Source organism: Panicum virgatum, chromosome 4N, assembly GCF_016808335.1.
Source record: "Panicum virgatum strain AP13 chromosome 4N, P.virgatum_v5, whole genome shotgun sequence".
NCBI classification, from domain to species: domain Eukaryota; kingdom Viridiplantae; phylum Streptophyta; class Magnoliopsida; order Poales; family Poaceae; genus Panicum; species Panicum virgatum.
Genome location: NC_053148.1, coordinates 1,799,554 through 1,818,561, shown reverse-complemented (window position 1 = coordinate 1,818,561; position 19,008 = coordinate 1,799,554). Strand labels below are relative to the sequence as shown.

At 49.4% G+C, this 19,008-nt stretch overlaps 1 protein-coding gene and 1 long non-coding RNA gene across 5 annotated transcripts; one reads left to right on the top strand and one right to left on the bottom strand.

Annotated features, from left to right (window-relative positions):
- The first annotated feature begins 5,588 nt into the window (after positions 1–5,588).
- LOC120669895 lies at positions 5,589–9,265 on the top strand. Its single transcript, XR_005672872.1, has 2 exons — positions 5,589–8,756; positions 8,859–9,265. It is a non-coding gene; the product is annotated as an uncharacterized LOC120669895 (long non-coding RNA).
- Positions 9,266–9,427: 162 nt separating this feature from the next.
- On the bottom strand, positions 9,428–16,001 carry LOC120669894 (SPX domain-containing membrane protein OsI_21475-like). Of its 4 annotated transcripts, none has more exons than XM_039949782.1 (11): positions 15,748–16,001; positions 14,257–14,333; positions 13,759–13,879; positions 12,872–13,183; positions 12,534–12,638; positions 11,948–12,405; positions 11,223–11,524; positions 10,737–10,921; positions 10,283–10,473; positions 9,979–10,112; positions 9,428–9,884 (listed from the first exon to the last, which is right to left on the bottom strand). In XM_039949782.1, exons 2-11 carry the CDS (start codon positions 14,307–14,309, stop codon positions 9,646–9,648), a joined length of 2,100 nt encoding a protein of 699 aa, XP_039805716.1. In that variant the 5' UTR covers positions 14,310–14,333; positions 15,748–16,001; the 3' UTR covers positions 9,428–9,645. The 4 variants fall into 4 exon arrangements, with proteins under 4 accessions (XP_039805716.1, XP_039805717.1, XP_039805718.1 ...); XM_039949783.1 differs by having other exon boundaries at positions 9,646–9,884; positions 14,257–14,329; positions 15,748–15,899; XM_039949784.1 differs by having other exon boundaries at positions 9,646–9,884; positions 14,257–14,331; positions 15,752–15,899.
- Positions 16,002–19,008: the final 3,007 nt, after the last annotated feature.

Sequence of the window (19,008 nt, the reverse complement as noted above, 5' to 3'; positions counted from 1 at the left end):
TACCGAAATTTCGGATCCCGGTAACTAGCGGAAACGAAAATTTTTCCGAAATTTCGCCGAAATTGTTAACCCTGTTTGTGCGTCACTGACGATTGATGAATGATGAGCCTGAGACATGTCCACGCACCCATTGTTACGAGGGCATTGGTACCCTGTCAGGCGGCCGGGCGGTCATGGTGAGTTGGTGACTGTGACTGATGGCAGAACTGGACGCCCAGCCGACTGAGCGTCCATCCGGCCAGGTGCTCGACCGCCGGCACGTAGTAATATTTCTTACCTTAATATAAAATAGCTTGCCTGTGTATTATTTGACGGGAAAAAAAGATGGATAAAGGTCTAATAATAATAATAGCTTTCCTATATATAGTACAATAATTAATGAATTGACGAAGAAGCATGTCAACACACACACACACACACACACACATATATTTGCATAAAAGACAGGAAATGCTAATAAGTAGTATTTGATTAAGTGCTTAAAGATAGGGTCGTGTAGGCTTCATCAGATTACCTGCTGATGATAAAGCCCAATCGAGGAGGAGACGGCGGGTTCATCCACCGCACCGGTCCAAGATCGATTCATCTTAATCAAGCTAATGACAGTCGTAGGGCAACTCTCCTTTGGCAGGACGTGCGTACGTACGTCTGATCCGGCCGGCGAGTCGATCGAGGACCACGCCAACCCATTGGCCACGTGCATGCATGCATGCACGATACCGGCCTCGAGTAGTCCTCGATCGACCGCACACACCCGTCGATGATCGGTCGATCACCTGCCAGAGGAGAGCTGCCTACTGCTGTCTTCAGCTGCTAGCACGACCACAATCCATCAGCAGCTCGTCAGATGTATGTACTGTAGCTCTCTTCATCTCCTTCCATGAACCTCATCATGGACCTCGCTCGTTGACCTGCCTTCGTCTTCGCCGCATCTGCGCCCCTCTTATAGTTATAGCCGGCAGCCGGCGAACTGAAGCAGCAGCATATGCCGCGGGATGAGACCAGGAGACCGATGCCGAGGCCTTTGGGCGAGGGTTTGTACCATGGATATCCCTCCCCCGGATTCCTCCGGCCCGGCAACTTTATCCTATTCCCCGGCCATGATGAGGCCCCTCCGTCGATATGGAGAATCCTGAATCCCGCGGCCGATCGGCCCGTCGGTGTCCAGCCAGGCCACTCTCCTCCACCGGGGGAGCCAAACGGGCGGGATGGCTGATCGATCTGCCGCTGGGCGATGGCTCCTCGATCGCCTGTCGAGTTCGAGCATCTCGCCATGCCGCTGTCGTTGTTGCGCGGTTTGCCTGTCGTTCCATGGCTGCGTCGAGCCGGGCCTCCAGCATTATTCCCCGGTGAAACTCAACAAGCAGCATTCAGACTTTCTGACATGTTACATGCTGTACAACTCAACAAACACGTGTTCATCGTTAAAGACTGCAGAGATCGTCAGTTGGGTGGTTCGTTTGACGACTCCTGCAATAATCCCGGCCTGTTTGCTGGTTCTGAAAGGATACTTTGGACATGGTCTAATTGGGAAGCCTTTTGTTGCTACATATCAAGTGCTCGATCTCACAGACAAAGGGATGCGTTAACTGAAACTCTGCATGCTGTAAGTTCGTCGTTTAGTTACAGCCTGTGGATGGCACGGTCTTGTCAGAAAATTTGTACAAACAATTAAACATTTGACCGAGGAATCAGGCACACAATGGCATCGTCCAACAGAAACTGGATGACACAATCTGGCAATGGCAACCATGGGAGCCGGCTCACTACTTCTCCCCGGCTCTCAAGTCTGATCGACCTCCCAGCTCCTACCAACTCGTCGCCATCGTCTCGCTCTGCGTAGCGTCCAACCTCCTCGCCGAGACGAGGCGCCCGTCAACGAGCAATGACCCACCTGACACTGACAGCCATCCTTCTCACTTCCCGCAAAGCCACACCGGCAGCTGACAGCCAGCCGGTGCGCGCTCAACCGCGCATCCGCCCCCCTCGTCGGCGTCACCACGGCGCCGTGTCTCCTGCCGCCGATTGCCGCAGAGGCGGCGTGCTAGGGTTCTCTTCGTCAAGAAGGGTGCGTTGCGCTTCGAAGCTTCGCGCCGCCAACTGCCAGCTCGCCGGCGGGTGGCGTTTGGCCGCCGCGCACCGCGGCCAGGGGTGGACGTTATTCGCTTTGTTTACCGACCGGGTGGACGGTATTTCATTTACCGTCCACCCCGGGGTGCCGGTGAGCCGTTCGATTCGTATTCCACGGTCAAGATTGAGCAACGAGGCTGAACCACGCTGTGATAAGATCGTCGTAAGAACACGAGCGCGCCTCCGTCAGTCCGGCTCTCCGCCATGCCGACCGCGCTGCTTCGCCGCCTCGCCGGCCTCGCCGCCGCCGCTGCCGCCGCACCCCGGCAAGTTCCCGATCTTGGATGCTCCTGGGCTCGTTCGAATGGTCCGGCGGCGAGTTTTGCTTCCTTTTGCGGCGGTAAAACCGGATGTATTTCTTCTCTGACGGTTGGACATCCTGAACCCGTAACTTTCTGCGTCCATGGCGAAAGGCGAATCCATCAGATATTGGATGTGACTTCGTTGCGCGAAAGAAGTGGAAATGCATCGGCCCCCAATTGCGGCTCAATGCTTTGTATCTGTGCGTTATTGTCAGTTCTGCTCTAAAATCTTCAGAAGTCAGAGAAGAACGTATTTAAGCTTACTTCTAGCCACTCCTCAGTATATGAGGGAGGCATAGAAAGTGGTTTAGTAAGCTTCTTGTTTGTTTTATAATTCCAGTACGTTTACATTTTATTCACTACTCCCTCCGGGTCAAACCATCTCGAAGTTTGACCAAAATTAGGGATGAAAACGGTCGGGAACGGTCGGGAAAACCCCTCAACTGTTCCCGCAACTGTATTTTTTGGTCGGGAATGGAAACGGGAACGGAAAAAATAGACGGGAAAACGAAATCGGTATTACGGGATATCGGGAACGGAATCAATCGGTCGGGAGCATGCCGATTACGATCGGGAATCGATAACTCAAAACGGGAAAATACATACAACCACTTCAAACATTTAACTCGATAAAATAATTACAACTATGCATAAATAACATGGAAACAAGACTCGTATAACTAAGAAATACAGGTAAAGTGAATCACGAATTCACAATTCACGTTGGAACACATGCAAACAACAATTCACGTTTCCAACACAGGTAACACAGCCGACTACGACAAATACGGAAATTCCCGCGGGAATTTTCCCGGCTGAAAACGGGAACCGTGAAAACGGTCGGGAAAACACTCCAACCGTTCCCGTTCCCGTTCCCGCCCGTTTTCCCGTTTTGTTTTCTCATTTTTCCATTTTTTTCGCGGAAACGGTTTACGGTCGGTTTAAACGGTAAACGGAGCCGGTCGGGACGGGATTTTCCCGTCCCATTTTCAACCCTAACCAAAATTATAGAGAGAAACACAAAGATTTATGACATCAAATAGATATATTATGAAAATATAGCTAATAAAAAATCTAATAATACTTAATTAGTATCATAAATGTTATTATCTTGTTATATAAATTTGGTCAAACTTGAAAATTTTTTACTCTCCAAGATTTTTGGAATGACTTATAATTTGGAACGGAGGGAGTATATGATGAAGAAAAATCTTCATATATCAAGAGTGATAAATTCTTTTCTGAAAATAAATTATCTACCAATGGGCAGCAACAGGTTGCTCTTAAAATTTCTTTTGTCCTGGAGGACGACCTGCAGGCTGCAGCATCGCCAACCGTGAGCCTGATGCATCCATGGATCTACCATTTAATCATCTGGTATATCCGTATATGTATCCTGATTGTGCTCTTCTCTTCTGCATTTCCTCAAGAAAAAGGAAGAAATGTCCAGAATTCTTGCCTACCGTAATCCCTTTTTTGAAAAAAAAATACACTAGATGAAGGCATAGGGAATACCCTGCTCATGACTTGTACCATCCAACCTCACACTTTCTGCACTGCTGGTCCAACGAAAATGCTAGTCTTCCGTTGACTGAATTTCTTTACTCTCTTCATGCTTGTCTTTTCAGAAAATGCATGCACTTCTCACTCGATTTTCATTCTAGCGAAGCAAATTATTATTTATGACTCATGTTTGTCCCTACTACGCTGTTATTTAACTGAACTTTTGGACTTTGCCTGGACTCAAATGCTAGTACCTTTTGAGTTCTGTATTCCAAATGATCAGTTCACAGATTCAGCAAGCCTGAATCGCACAGTGATATCAAATGATACAGACTTGGTGGTGCCCATCCTGCAGCCTGCAGCCAATCAATTGCATATTTGTTCTACCATCTGCCCGTCATCAAAGCGCATTGTCATTCGTGGCCCCAAATCTGTGCCATCTCCTTGCCTGCACGCAATATTAATTAGTGCAGAACAGTCATGAGCCGCAACATACGCACCCATTCAACTGGCTAAATTGTGAACGAAGATTGGACTGAGGCTCATCTTGTTTTAGGTTGAAGTGCACCCAAAGTGTTCAGCTCGTATTGACGACTCGTGCAATCCCTGTTACTGGTTCTGAAAGTGAAAGGATACTTCATGCATTATCTAATAATTGGTTACCCTTTTGTTGCTATTGTTGTTGGTGCTCGTTGCTCGAGCTTCCTCTTGCGCAAACCATTGCAGTTTCTCTTTTTCTATCAATCTAATAAGATCAAAATAAGAAAGAGAAAAGTGAGGGGTGACATAATAATCTTAGGGCAGCCACAATGTGCATGGAAAGTGGTCTTTATAGTCTTATAAAGACTGGCTCAACATTGTGGAAGGTGGCAATAGAAGAGAATCTCTTTACAGGTACCCATAGCCATAAAGATCACTCATAAGGAATTGAAAATACTAAACTCTCTCTCATCTCACCTGCCATCTCCTCTCTCATCTCTTTGCTGTTGCTGCCGCTAGCTTGGTGGAATTTTTTATTTGTGGGTGGGCCCTTCACTATGGCCTTCAACATTGTAGCAATGACATTAGCTTGTGGTCTACTAGCACACGAGGGCCCACCTTAAGGACTGGTTAGGCTATAAACATTGCCCTCGCCCTTATAAAGCATGGTCTTCTCCTGTGTTTCTTGAATGGAAGAAAAAATCCAGAGTTTTGTCAGAGGAAACAGAGCATGTCAGCACAACAAGTCTACAACCTAGAGCAAGTATAATGGCTGGCTGAGAATCTACGTGGAGCAAGAGAGAAGGCCATGAGCGACTCACGAACCGCCCCTCAAGCTGGCAAAATCATCCTGTCTGTGCTGCTATTGGCTGAGAGTGAGGTTCCACCATCATGATGATGGGCGTCCCAGCCGGCGGCGGACGAAGCTATTAACCACGCTCTTAAGAGGCTAAGCTCTTCCTGGTGGCTGCGGGCTGGCGCTGGCGCCGACGCCGCGTATGCTGACGCACCAGAACCGCCACTCCAAGCAACGCCGGCCGGCAGCCTCCCTACGCCCGCGAGCGCAGCGGCGCGTGCCTGGACCTGGCGCACGGACGAGCGGCACTGCCCGCGCGGCGCGGAGCAGAAGAGGTTGCGGTGCTCGGAGCTGAAGCCGGCGGCGGCGGTAAGCGCTCTCATCTTTGCGCGCAGGCGAGAGCTCTTCCTCGCTTTCCTCGGCCTCTCCCAGCACCCCGGTCGCCGGTCGGCGTCCATGGCCGCTGGACGCGGCATCAGGGGTGGACGGTATTTGGTTTACCGACCTGGTGGACGGTATTTCAATTACCGTCCACCCCTGGGGTGTCTGGCGCCGTCCGATCCATAACGCTCGGTAGGGATTACAAGCATGCCTGACTCGATACGGAGGAAATGAACTGTGAAGCCGCGCCATGGCCATCACCGCCTCGGCAGAAGAGGCCATGCCAGCCTATCCTAAGCTCCCGCACCCCATCGCTGCCGCGCGTTCTAGCCGGGGTCGTCGACACCCCATCGCAAAGAGGTCAAGCTTCCCGGTGCTCCCCACTGCCGGGCGCCGTTGTCGCCGCGTCCGGAGTCGACACCGACCTGCTGGGGCTTCTGGCCGCGCAAGGTGCCACCACCTTCGGCTTCACCATGCTAAGCACCAGATGCAGATGCACAGGCGCGCGGGGGGTGTGCCTGGCAGGCGCACGGCCGAGCGGCGCTTTTAGCGCGGCGCTTGGTGCTGCAGCCGCCGCCGGCGGTAAGCGCTCTCGTCTTTGCAGGCAGACGTTGCTCTTCCCCGCCCCTCCCAGCGTCCATGGTGGCTGGACGCCGGGACCGGGGGTGGACGGTATTTGCTCTACCGTCCACCCCAAGGTACCTAGGACCGTCCGATGCATAACCCACGGTGGAGATTTGAATCAGGCCAGACTAGATACGGAGGAGACGAACCGTACTGCCGTGCCATGGCCGCGCGCCGCCGCTGACATCGCCGAAGGAACAGCCGCAGCCACCCGCCGCCGTGAATCAGGCTTTCACGGCCGGGGGACGGATCACCGTGACTCTCGAGAATCATGATCACGAGACGCAAATTCTTCACGCCGTGCCCCGGCGTGCCGGCCATTGGGAAGCTTGGATCATGCCGTCACGGCGACCAAGCAGGCGTCCGCCACTCGGGCACTCGGCTGCAGATGATTCACGGCTGCGCACGCGCGTGCAAGGAGAAGGAGCGGACGACTAACTGCTATCGCATGCAGTTGGCCAGTTGCTGTGCTGCCGGGGCGCGCGGCGTGCGTGGCGAGGCACTTCGAACAACATGCCAGCGGCGCAACCGTCCACCCAGCCCATCGTCGTAACCACCTGACGCGGACGCTGCGTTCCCGCATGCGGCGGCACGACTCGGAGACACGCCGTGCTCGCCGACGCAGGCGCGCCTGGCGGCCCAAAGACGAGAGCGCGCGCCTTCGTTCCCACGCCGCGGCGCGCGGCGGAGCAACCTTTCCGGCACGCCGTGTCTCTTGCGGTCGTGCCGCCGGTTGCGGCAGAGGCGGCGTGCCAGGATTCTCTTCGTCAAGCAGGGTGCGCCGTGGTTCCTAGCTTCGCGCCGCCAACTCCCGGCTCGCCGGCGGGTGACGTTTGGCCGCCGTGGACCGCGGCCAGGGGTGGTCGTTATTTCGCCCACCGACCGGGTGGACGGTATTCCATTTACCGTCCACCCCTGGGATGCCTGTTAGCCGTTAGATTGACATTCCACGGTCTTGATTGAGAAAGGGGGCTAACACGCGCAGTGACAAGAACACAAGCGCACCTGTCCCGGACTCTCCGCCATGTCTTCCGCCCTGCTTCGCCGATCTCGCCGCCACCGCCGCTCTCCGGCGAGTTCCCGATCTTGGATGCGCCTGTGTTCGTTGACGCCGACGGTCGCTGATGCTTCCGTCCAGTGCGGCAGTACCCGCGGCGAGCCGGCGAAGGCAGCACCACGAAGCTGTTTTGTGCGGCGTCCCACGACACCACGCCATCCGCGCAGCGTCCGCGTGCCGGCTTGCTAATCGCAGCGCACGGCGGCATGGCTGCTGCGAGCCGGTGGCACCCGTAGGCCTACCTCGCGCAGTCGTGCACACCCGCTGCCGGCTCGGCCCGTGGACCGTGGTAGTGGCCGGGGCCATCGGCCGGTTACCGAGGCGAGGCTCTCATCGTCGAGGACATGTGGATGTGGTGCTCCTCGTCCCCTCTGCCCTCGCCGCCTCCCGGGTGCGGCGGTGCCCTTCGCCGTCCAGAGCGCGTGTGGCAGACATGTTGGGCGCCATGGCGGCCACGGCAAACCGGCATGGCGAGCAACTGGGACTCTGTTTGTATGTTGGTGAGAGAAGAGCGTATGTTTGCTGGCGAACAACAGTTTCAGAACGTAGCTAGTACAGTCTGTCCATGTGGAAACACGCTTTCTCTGAATCAGTCTCTAATTGTAGCTGCCATACACTCATGGCTTTGCATTGCTAGTATGTGCTAGAGCTACACAGCAACATAGCATAGTTCCATTCTTCATGCTGTTTTGATGGCGTTGGTCATCACTCACTCCCCATTTTCAGTTATGTAGAGTATTTGTCTGTCTGTCCGTACACCGAGTATTGAATCAGTGTGCAAGGTCTGTTTTTTGCTCATGCAGTTTCTTATGATCATTCCAAAAGATAGCGTTGCTCATTTCTTGCTCCATTTTTATCATGCAAAACCGTGCATGACACTTCGATCTTGCATGGCTCCACATACTACTCATGAGTTATACGAATCGCAAGCATGTTTTTTGTGTTGCATGTTCTAACAGAAATTTAACCCTCAGCTACAGCATACTTTCTGTACTGCTTGTTCAACTGAAATTTAGCCTCGGCTAACTGAATCTCTCCACACTCTTCTTGGTTTTATTTAGTGAAAAAACGCATGCTCTTCTCATCCAGTTCCCATGATAGTGGATCACATTATTCATAAACTCTATCACTCACAATGATGCTTACTATGATGTGTATTTAACTGATCTTCTGGTCTTTGCCTTGATTCAAACCCCACCTCATGTGCTTCCATCTAAACAAGAATATGTGTAGTCACAGATCTGCCCCCAATCAATCATGTTGAGCTACTACTATTTCGCCTACTCCTAGAACAAAATTACGCTATTCATATGAATTGAGATTTTAGAGGCAACTGATAGTATATGCTGCTAATGCTCCTTCTTAGCTAATCATGTTGCTGAACATTGTTTGAATCAAGTAGCAATACGGGTATTCAATCATCAAAATTCAATATGGGTATTCAATCATCAAAATTCATCAATGTCCACTCATCACAATACAGGTATCTTTAGTGAATTATTAATTATTATACTAGTCAATGTTCATAAACATATAAATTCTCTTTAGAATTGATCTTAGCATTTGATTGTTTTACAATGTTCAGGTTCATGTCTCAATGGAGTATTATGGGAGAATCAACATTTCAAATGGACAAGTTGCTGCAGACAAAACCAACGTCGTTGACGCTAGAATATTGGATTATGGATCTGTTTTTCTACCCTCCCAGGTTGGTAGCTCTGGCAAGACTACGAAGGCATTGTCGCCGAGCTCTTGCTTTCACGAGGATTTGCTGATATCACAAGACACCGGGACTAGAGGAGAGGTCATTATGGAGGTAGCTCTGTCAAGACTACGAAGCCAATGTCGCCGAGCTCTTGCTTTCACCAGGATTTGCTGATATCACACACCACTATGATTCACTCTTGGCGGCCTATTCACAATATGTTGTTGGACTTTTTACTGATGAGACAAACTCTTTATTTAGGATGAGCATTATATTGTGAAGTTTAATTATACTGATGAGCACTATGTTTAATTTAATCATTAAATTAAGATTGTGGAATTTAAACATTGGATTATTAATCATCTTCTAGCAGTTAAAATTTGAAAACCGTGTGCAGCCAGTATAGGAGGTGCAAGTTGCTACAAGGCAAGTTTTCAAGCCGCGCACAATTACTCCAAATTTTGCAGAGATCAGAAGGATATCATCGATCAAAATTTTGCAGGGCAAGGCCCGGTTCAGTTGCTGCGATCAATTTACAGCAACCAAATCGACAAACATACAAAGCGATAGCCCCTTCGGGCAACTGCAATGGCGGCCTACCGCTGCCTTGATTTACGCTACCATGGACGAACAGTGACACTACCGAACACACCCGTGGAAGCTTCCATTAGAAGAGCGAGTTGTACGTCAGGAAGGTGCACGTGATGGACGCTGCGCAGATCACAAGGGACGGCAGCAGGGTGATGTTTAGGAGCTTCCCCACGCCCAGGTACCCTGCGGCGGTGATGGTGCAGTCGGCGACCACCCTCGCCAAGGTCCCGGCCTCCGTCGAGAGAAGCCCACCATTGTAGGTGCCACGGGAGAGGCGGGACGACATCACGCTTGATAGGAGCGAGAGGTTCACGCCTGCATTTCCCCAATAAGATTGGAGGTTATGATCAACTGTGAGAAGAAAAATATTATGAAGTGGCGTACGTTTCAGGAGGCTGGATCTTCTTACCTTCAAGAACTTCAGCAGAAACAAACGTGATGAGTGCTGAGGCAACATACTGGGCGACAGAGTACGTGCTCGTAACTTTGAAGCTGAAAATAATGCCTACTAGCAATGCAATTTGGGATACCATCAGGAGTTGCCTGGAAAAAAAAACCATCCAATATGGTAAGGCACAGTTGTAGCCCCCCCCCCCCCCCAACACAAAAATTGACCCTCAGTCATGGACGTGTGATAATACCCAATAAAAATAAATGGAAAAAGGCATAAGCAGTGTCATTACTAATTACTTGAGCATGGAAAATTCACAAACCTGTCCTCAAACATATTGCTGATGTATGTTCCAACAACGGCATTAACAGGAAGGACTGTTAACCCAAGGATTGCTAGAAATATTGCCACTGCGCTTGTGTTCCAACTGAAATAGTGATTAGTGATAACACTGGACTCTGAAAGTAAAATTTCCATTGCGTATTTGAGCATGAAGTATATCAACAATTGAACCTGCATGAGCAAAGTACAGTTGAGACAAGATGTCCAAAAGTAGAAGAAATAATAATAACAATACAGTGCTTAACGTAAAGCACAAATTGGTTAAGGCAGAATAGTCAGAGGTTCTCTACACTGCAGGAACTAGTAAAATCGAAACATATATAACCTATTTCAAATCCATCTATGCAATCTGCGGGTTCGAACGAATTCTCAGAAAACGGTACAGAAATAAATCAAGACAAAAATGGTTGATCAGCTTAATGGCATCCTAATACCTTTACTGATGGAGTAAGCAATCTGTATGCCAAGCCAATTGATGTTGCAGGCTTGCGAGAATCTTCTACAGCTTCTTCACTATCATCAATTTCTTCATCTTCATCTCCATTTTGTTTATTTTCGGAGTCTGTGAGCAGCGGTTGTGCAAGTCCATTTTCCAGTTGCCCAATATCCACCCTTTGTCCTGCCACCATGACAGACATTCAATCAAATTAAACCAAAAGCAGGAGTCAGAAAACTTTCAAAATTAATCAGGGAACTCAAGTTGAAATCAGGGATGCAAGTTGCACTTGTTTTTTGGTCATCGGTTCGACCAAACACTTGCTAAAATGAACTAAAAGTCTAAAATAGCATGCCACATAATTAATTTAGGGAGAGAAATGAACTAAACTAGCTGACCCGAAAAATACCATTGGATATCCACTTTGCATCATTAAATGTGCACAAGCCAAAGTAACCAAAGACATTAGATTTTCTTGACTTACCAGAAGCAGGATTTTGTGTGGCATCATTCAGCTCAGTAGCACGGTTTGGTTCCTTGAACGAGATCGATAGCCAGACTAAATACAACAGCCATGCAACCGCCATCACCCAACCAGGTAGGGTTGCTTGGTTAAAGGTAACCATGTAGATCTTAAATTTCCACTGAAGTAGACCAGCTAGTGCTGGCCCACAGGCCATGCCAAGTGCACTTGCGCTAACAAATCCTGCCGAAGCTTGCATGCGTATCCTTGCAGGGACACAATCACTAATATACCGGCGATTTACAGCTCTTGCAGAACCCATCCTATATCAAAATAATTATATTCATTAAAACATGTGCAGACAAAAACTATGCAGAAATGATAATTAACTGCCACATGGAATGTTTAGCACAAAATTCTGTGTAAGAACAAAAGGTCACAGGAATTCAGATTACACCTAAAATTTCTTCATGCTTAGCAGAAAAAAACTAAAGATATTGATATCCACAATTGCACTCTAATATTCCTGATCAGCACTGTTCTGAAAAGGGACATTTGCTACAAAGAACTTAGTTCTGAAAATGAAAGGACTTAGGCTACTGAAGAGTGAAGAAATAATTTTCCTGTTGTTTGATCTTCCACTAGATATAGAACTGAACTAAAGCAAAACTCGAATGAAAACAATGTTATAGCTGAAGAATCAAGTGCCCACTTGTGAAACAGTACTTCTACACAAGGACACTTACCCACAGAGTAGACGGCCGATAATAAGGACTGTAAGGGACTTCATATCATATGCTATTGCATAACATACATTCCCCAAGAAAAGAACAATACTGCTGAAAATAAGTGGTTTGAAATATGACTTGTTTGACCATGCGCTGAAATAAACCGAAGAAAATATTTGTGCCACAGCCATTGAACCAATAACAACGCCACAAACAGTGGAAGCAGCCCCAAGGCTCACTGAGTAGTCATCTGCAGTTGGCACAATGATGTATGTGTTGACCATGTAAAGGAATGTGTTCACCAGGTTCAACATAAGGGACATGAAATGGTATTTTTGATCTTCTATTTCTTCCTCCCCTGCAGTGCTAGGAGACTCCTCATGCACAATCAGGGCATGTTGTCCTAAAAATCGAAGAAAATTAGTTGAGCGTGTTAACTTATCCACGGACGAATTTATCATATCAATGATTGGGTCCTGCAGGGGATCAAGAATAGACTGGTCAGCAGCAGGTCTTGACTCTTGAGCGTAACCACTATTCTACTGGATTAGTATGAAACTGTTCGTAAGTGGCATAACTTAAGTAGTCAAGATGAGAAATAAACCTTAAGAGCAGAAGATGGCTGATCATAAATTGACAAATAACTTCCTTGACGCTCCTGTAGTTCAGCAAGGTTACGTGACAAGGCTCCTACAACAGCTCCTACACCCTGGTTGCATAAAACATGTAAGGTATACTGATGCATGTTCCAGTCTATGGAATATTGTGAATGATTGGGAAGACAGGCCATAGTTGCACATTGTAAAATTTATACAACAGACCCTTCCAATCCCAAGCAAGTTGAAGTGGGCTCGAGATGAAACCCAATAACAGGCGCTTGCATAGAACATGTACAACAACAGGTTTTAATGACGAAAGACAAATCCAGAGCCAGTGCATTACCACATGCTTGAAGACCTGCTGTAGCTGAGAGTAGGGGTGATTTGATCTACTAGTCACATAGTAATCAGTGAATCTGTAACCGAACCGTTTATCAAACTTCTTCAAGATTTTCCGAATGCCAGTTGCATTAAGATCAACGAACTTGAGAAGTTTGATGAGATCCAGACCGACTTCCCTATAAGCTTCTCGCAATTCAGCAATGCCAGATATATCAGGCTGCTCTTGCAGTATTGCCCGTTGCTTTCCTAATTTCTCTATCCTGCTTGCCAGCATTCCTTGTTGTTCCAACAGAAACAGGACAATCTTCTCGATCTGAATAAACAGAAAATAAGAGATTAACACACTGATCCCAGTAGGAAAAATTGTACTGTACTTACATCAATATCAATCCAAAGGCGATGCCATCTAACAATATGATAGTTCATTCAAATTACATGATGTAGGTACCAAAAGCAGCAATCCAGAAAAGTATATAATTAAATGTTTCTGAACAAATCATCGACTCTTCTAGTGATGTTTCCATAGTACTGTGTTTCTGAACTAGGCATTTGCATAAACCACATGGCCTTGCTTAACATGCAAGTGCATGCAGAGGTCAGATATGGATAATGCATGCTCACCATGTTGATGCTACACTCAGCAAGCTAAATATCCAAAGAGAAGCTTAAGTCAGATATGGATAATGCATGCTCACCATGTTGATACTACCAGTCAGCAAGTTAACATGCAAGTGCATGCAGAGGTGAGATATGGATAATGCATGCTCACCATGTTGATACTACAGTCAGCAATTTAAATATCCACAGAGAAGCTTAAGTCTGCAAGTTAAAGCAGATCAGGTAGAATGAACTGATGAGTGGTCACAGATTTCTATTTCTTAGCATTACCTGATCATCAAGCATCTTCGAGAAATCTTTGAGAACCCGGCGACGATCTTTCTCACCCTGTTGGAGCTGCTGGCCATACTGTTTAACTTTCTTCTTCATCAACTTGTAATTTATATAATATCTGAAGAAATCGAATAAAGAAGACAACAGTCAAGCATGGTAACTAAGATTGTTGGTATGAAAACTTTTACACCAAGGAGCCTACTAAAGGGATATGAAGGCACAAAGGGTCAAAACTATAAGGCAGCACAGCCATGAATGTAACTAAAGGCAATCAAAGGTTCGACAATGTCAATTTTCTTGCCAATATCTAGTTTGTTAAGTAACAATATAATCTAGATATATATATCCTCAGAAGCAGCGAATATAAACTTTTTTTTCCTCAAAGAAAAGAAAAGGTAACCACTGATTGAAGAGGAACTTGATGGCATTCAGATCACTCATGACTCTATACTAATATATATAGGGTCATAATTGAGAAAAAAACATAAATAGTACCCTTTCCATTCTGGAATTTGATCGGCCATCAATTTCTTCCCAAAGTTAACCATCTTGACTTTGATAACTTAATCTGCCTACAAAAGTAGCACAGTGTCAGTAGCACAAATGGGGAAAAATAATTATTGGTTCCAATTACTAAGATAGTAATATAAGATGTGCCATAAAATAAAAGCAATCTGTCAATGAGCAACATTACATAAGGTACCTCATTCTGGACGTATGTTCTCAGATCAGTGCAATTCAATGTAAATCTCAGTAAATAATGCCACCACTTTATACACATAACAAAACAACTAAGCAGGATGGCAAAAGGAACCTACAACCTCAGATGAGAACCTTCCAGCAAAAAGGATATTGATAGTCAACATACTGAGTAAATATACTGTCATCAGTGCATGATCTAAACCACGTCAGAATTATCTGAAGCATTTTTTATTGTAAATAGTGTTACTCTCACTGTTAAATGAGATAAATTTGCTGTTACAGTCACAAACCTAATTATATGTTCTTTTCAGTAGACACAATATATCAGATCGATTATTGAGAACCATGAACGGAACTTGTACGATCACTAATTGATTTCATGTCGCAGTCTCACAAGGTGAAAGATGACAAAAAAGTCACAAAAATCCATTTTCACTTACTGGGTGACAGCTTCTCAACCAATCACATAATCAATTAAACAGGGTGACATGCATCTAGCTGTAGAACAGTCAGCATAAGAGACTCATGCAGACATATTAAAATCCATGATATAGAAAACATCCAAACCAATTTGGCTATATTTTGTTGAGAAGTAAGTGCAAAAATACTGAAAAACTTGGGTCTAGGCCGGATCTAATTTGGGTCCGAGCTACAAGTCGCACATAATTGAAGAACCCATCCTGCGAGCACAACCCCGAATTCCATCGAATTCGTAGTGACAGTCAGGGATCTCTCATGGACAGAAAACAACAGCCTACCAAAACAAACAGAGCAGACACTGGCGCTGGAATCAAGGTTAAACCAATGCGGAAACAAATTGGCAACAGGTTTGAGCGCAGCAACGCATACAGTGATACAGGCAGCATCGCTCAATCTAAAGCTGGGCACTCGGCGGAATCTCCGTGAGCTTAAGTAACTCTAACCACGAAACCCTCCAAAAAAGATGGAAACTTGAGACACGGGAGCCGGCTTTGTTTGATGTTGTTCGCGAAAAAAAAAAAGCAGCCTGCAGCCCGCGCCGTACGCCCGTATCCATGGAACCAATCATCCTCGAACCACCGCGGACGAGCTGAAATTTCCCAGGGCGGGACGAGCCCATCCGATCCGGAGCCCCCAAAACGGGCACTTCCCCAGCGCATTAGCGCAGACCGCTCTTGTCTAAATCATCCTTCCACCGCCATCTGAGCCCCGATGCTTAGCCACCCCCGCGGAACCAACACGAATCGAACACGACAGAATCCTCAAGCGGGAAATCGCGGGTGGGTGAGCGAGCCTCGCCCTTACCTCTCTCTCTCTGTCCCTCTCCGAAGTGCGCGCGCGTGCGCGCCTCGACAGGCGGATCGGACCGGAGAGCCGCGGACGCGCGTCAGAGCTCGTGCGCGGGTCGGGGAGGTGGAGGGGGGGAGGGCCGGGAGGATCGCGGGAGATGCGGGCAGGCGGGTATTTATAGCCAGGCGAGGCGGAGGCGAGCGGTGGGTGTGGCTGGCAGCCGTGAGCCGCCGCGGCGAGGACGAACAGAGAGAGAGACGGCGCGCGGCGGTGTGGCGGTGAGGCGCCAGGCGCGGCCGGTTTTTTACCGGGTTGGATTGGGTCGGGTCGGGCCGGGTTCAGTCTCCCGTCGCGTGCGCGTCCCCAATTTCGGGAGCGCTCCGGCTCGGGCTCGGGGTTGGCGGGTTTTGCTTTGCCCGGCGGGGGACACGTCGGCGGCGTCTGGCGCGGTCCAGTCTTCTTTTCGGTGCGGCACCAGTGGCGAAGCTGGCCCTGAATTTTAGCTGGGGCAGAGCATGTTCGCCGCAAGAGATGAGCAAGTCACGAAATCGGTAGCAATTCCATCCGACTCCGATTGTTTGCCATGCCACGCGGGTGAAGTAAGGAAGAGTGAACAAGATACTCTCACCTGGCCGAATTCCTCACCGCCGCTGTGCTCCCGGATGGCGGCTACGCCCCTCCCGCCCCGAGGCCTGTGCCGGCGGCCCTCCCGGGGCCCCTCCATGAATCAGACCGGCGGCACGGCGAGCGCACATTGCGGGGCAGTAGATGGAGGGAGGGGATGCAGGGGAGGGGGCGAGGCCGGCGGCGGCTAGGCTTCCGCGCCCGGCTCCAAGTCCTGCCCAGCCGTCGAGGAGTCGGGCGGAGCAGACAGGGACCGACCGAGCCACCGAGGGAGGGGAGGGGGGCGTCGGGCCACCAGGGGCACTTCATTCAGCGGTCAGTGGGCCAAAAACTAAATGGGTGGTCTGCCTGTCTCGACTAGCCACCACCGTCTTCTTCCTCCGGCGGACAGACAGCCGCCTGGAACGCCATGTCGCCATGGGAGGGGCGGAAGGCGGGGTGGGGTTCTGCTGCGCCGGTAGCTGGGGCAGGTGCCCTACCCTGCCGTATGGGGAGCTTCAATCAATTATTGTGTGGCCAGGGGGATTTGGCACAAGAGTCTCTCGGGATCTGCGCTGCGGGCGGGGGCGGGGCACGTGGCTGGTCTGGTGGCGCCGCCCCGTCGGCTCCCTCGCTCTCTCGCTCTCGTCCGCGCAGTTAAGGATGGATTCAGATATTTATTCGAATGTCAGATTTTTTGTCATTTTTCTTCGATTATGGACAAATAAGATATAGAATTTACTATGTAAGTTCATAGCCTTGTATTTAACATTGATCTTGTAAAGATTCATAAAAACTAAACCTCAAATTTATCATATATATTCTCAAATAATAGATATAAAAATTCGAATACGGATCGGATACGGATTCAAATTTTTTTTCACCTTTTTAATTGTAGGGAGCAAATAATACATAAAAAATCTATACAAAATTTTATTCTTATGTGTAATAATATGCTTTATAATATAAAAAAGATTAGCATAAAATTTTAAACATATCTATTTTAAAATATCAAATTTGTTCTAAGAATTCGGATGTTTAGATCCATCCTTACGCGCAGTGCCGGGCGGCCCCACCTCTAGCCCCACCAACCACCCAGGTCCACTGCCTCGATCGGCAAGCTTGCCTTTTTTAAGCACCCAGTAGCATTGGAAATTTTTTTAAGCACCCAGGAGCATTGGGAAGTCATATAAGACGTGTTTGGTTCCCTTCTGGGTACCGCCTGGCTCGGCTCTCGGGAGGCAGGCTCTCACGGGCCAACAGCGAGCGAGCCAGGCACCGGAGAAACGAGGTCCAGTTCGTTTCCCGGGAGCCAGGCTGAGCGCCGATTTCTGCACGGGAAGGCACGAGTCAGATGGAGATGCAAGCAACCAGTCTCCCATCAGTTGCATGCGCCGAGCCTGGCTCGCGGTGTTGCAGCCAACCAATCACTCATCGGGTGCATGCGCCGAACCTGGTCAGGGCGCATACAAGCAACCAAATACGCCCGTAAGATTTTGGACATCTACGCTGACCAGACTCAACGAAGACGAGACTGTCTAAGTAATTTCGCAACTCGCCATACTGAAGCACACGCACACCTCCACACACACGCACGCACACCCACACACACAGACCTCAGCACCCGGTGTGACACCAGCGTTGCGATCACGGGGGATCGAACGCTGGCGGGCAGCCTCGCAACAGCGAGCGCTACGACCGAGCCACTGGCTCGTTCTCACGAGCTTGCCTTTGGCTCCGTCGTTTCCCGTGATCCTGTTAGGGTGCTAGCAGGCAGCCGCTACGATACGACACGGACGGGGCATCAGCACTGCACGGCGAACCGTTGGCGCAGGATGCCGGCTCGGCGGCGGCCGCGCCAGCAACCTGGCGCCACCGTGCGTCGTCGGCGCCCAAGTGAGAAGCACGCAGCAGCCAAGACAAAAAATGTTTATACTACTTACTACGGAGTAGTAGTCAGCAATCGCTCGTGGAACACGAACACGATCATTTCTTTAACTTTTTTCTACTAATCAAGTAGGAGTAGTAGCTGATTGGAGGATGAGTAACAGTAGTAGGTAGTAAGCATGATTGGGGGATGGCCGGCGACCGCGTGCCGCCTCCACAGTCGCGACACGCCATAAACATGGCGCGGCCCATGGGCAGGGCGGCGGTAACAATTTCGTTGTAGTAGCATGCATCCAACGACGACGGCGACCGCTCGCTCTCGGCCGTCCACCGCTCGCCGGGACGAGAGACGGAACCCCGGCCACGGAAACTGACACCGCTTTTGTATTATTTATTTAATATACAGTAGACGAATCGAAGCCGATCGTATCCGGTCTCGGAGAAGAAAAGCGAAGCTAATCCGCGGCCACGAGGGCCGGCCGGCGACGCGTACCCGACGCGCCGACGGTGCGCGCGTCGCCGTCGCCGTCCCGTCCGCCATCTTCCTGGCAGGAGACGAAGATGGAGCTGGTGGGCCCAGCGCCCGCTGGATGGAGTCAGCCTGGGTGAATGGAGCTTTCAGGTTCGCCCGAGCTGCCGGCTCCCTCCGCCGCCGCTGCTGAGGACACGTCACCGGGATAAATCGATCCGTGGCCGGGGCCGCGGCGCTGACGTGGGCCCGCGGCGTGATCCTCCCGCCGGGGGGTTGGGTCCAGGGTCCGGTCGGTCGTTGTTGGTCGTCGGGTC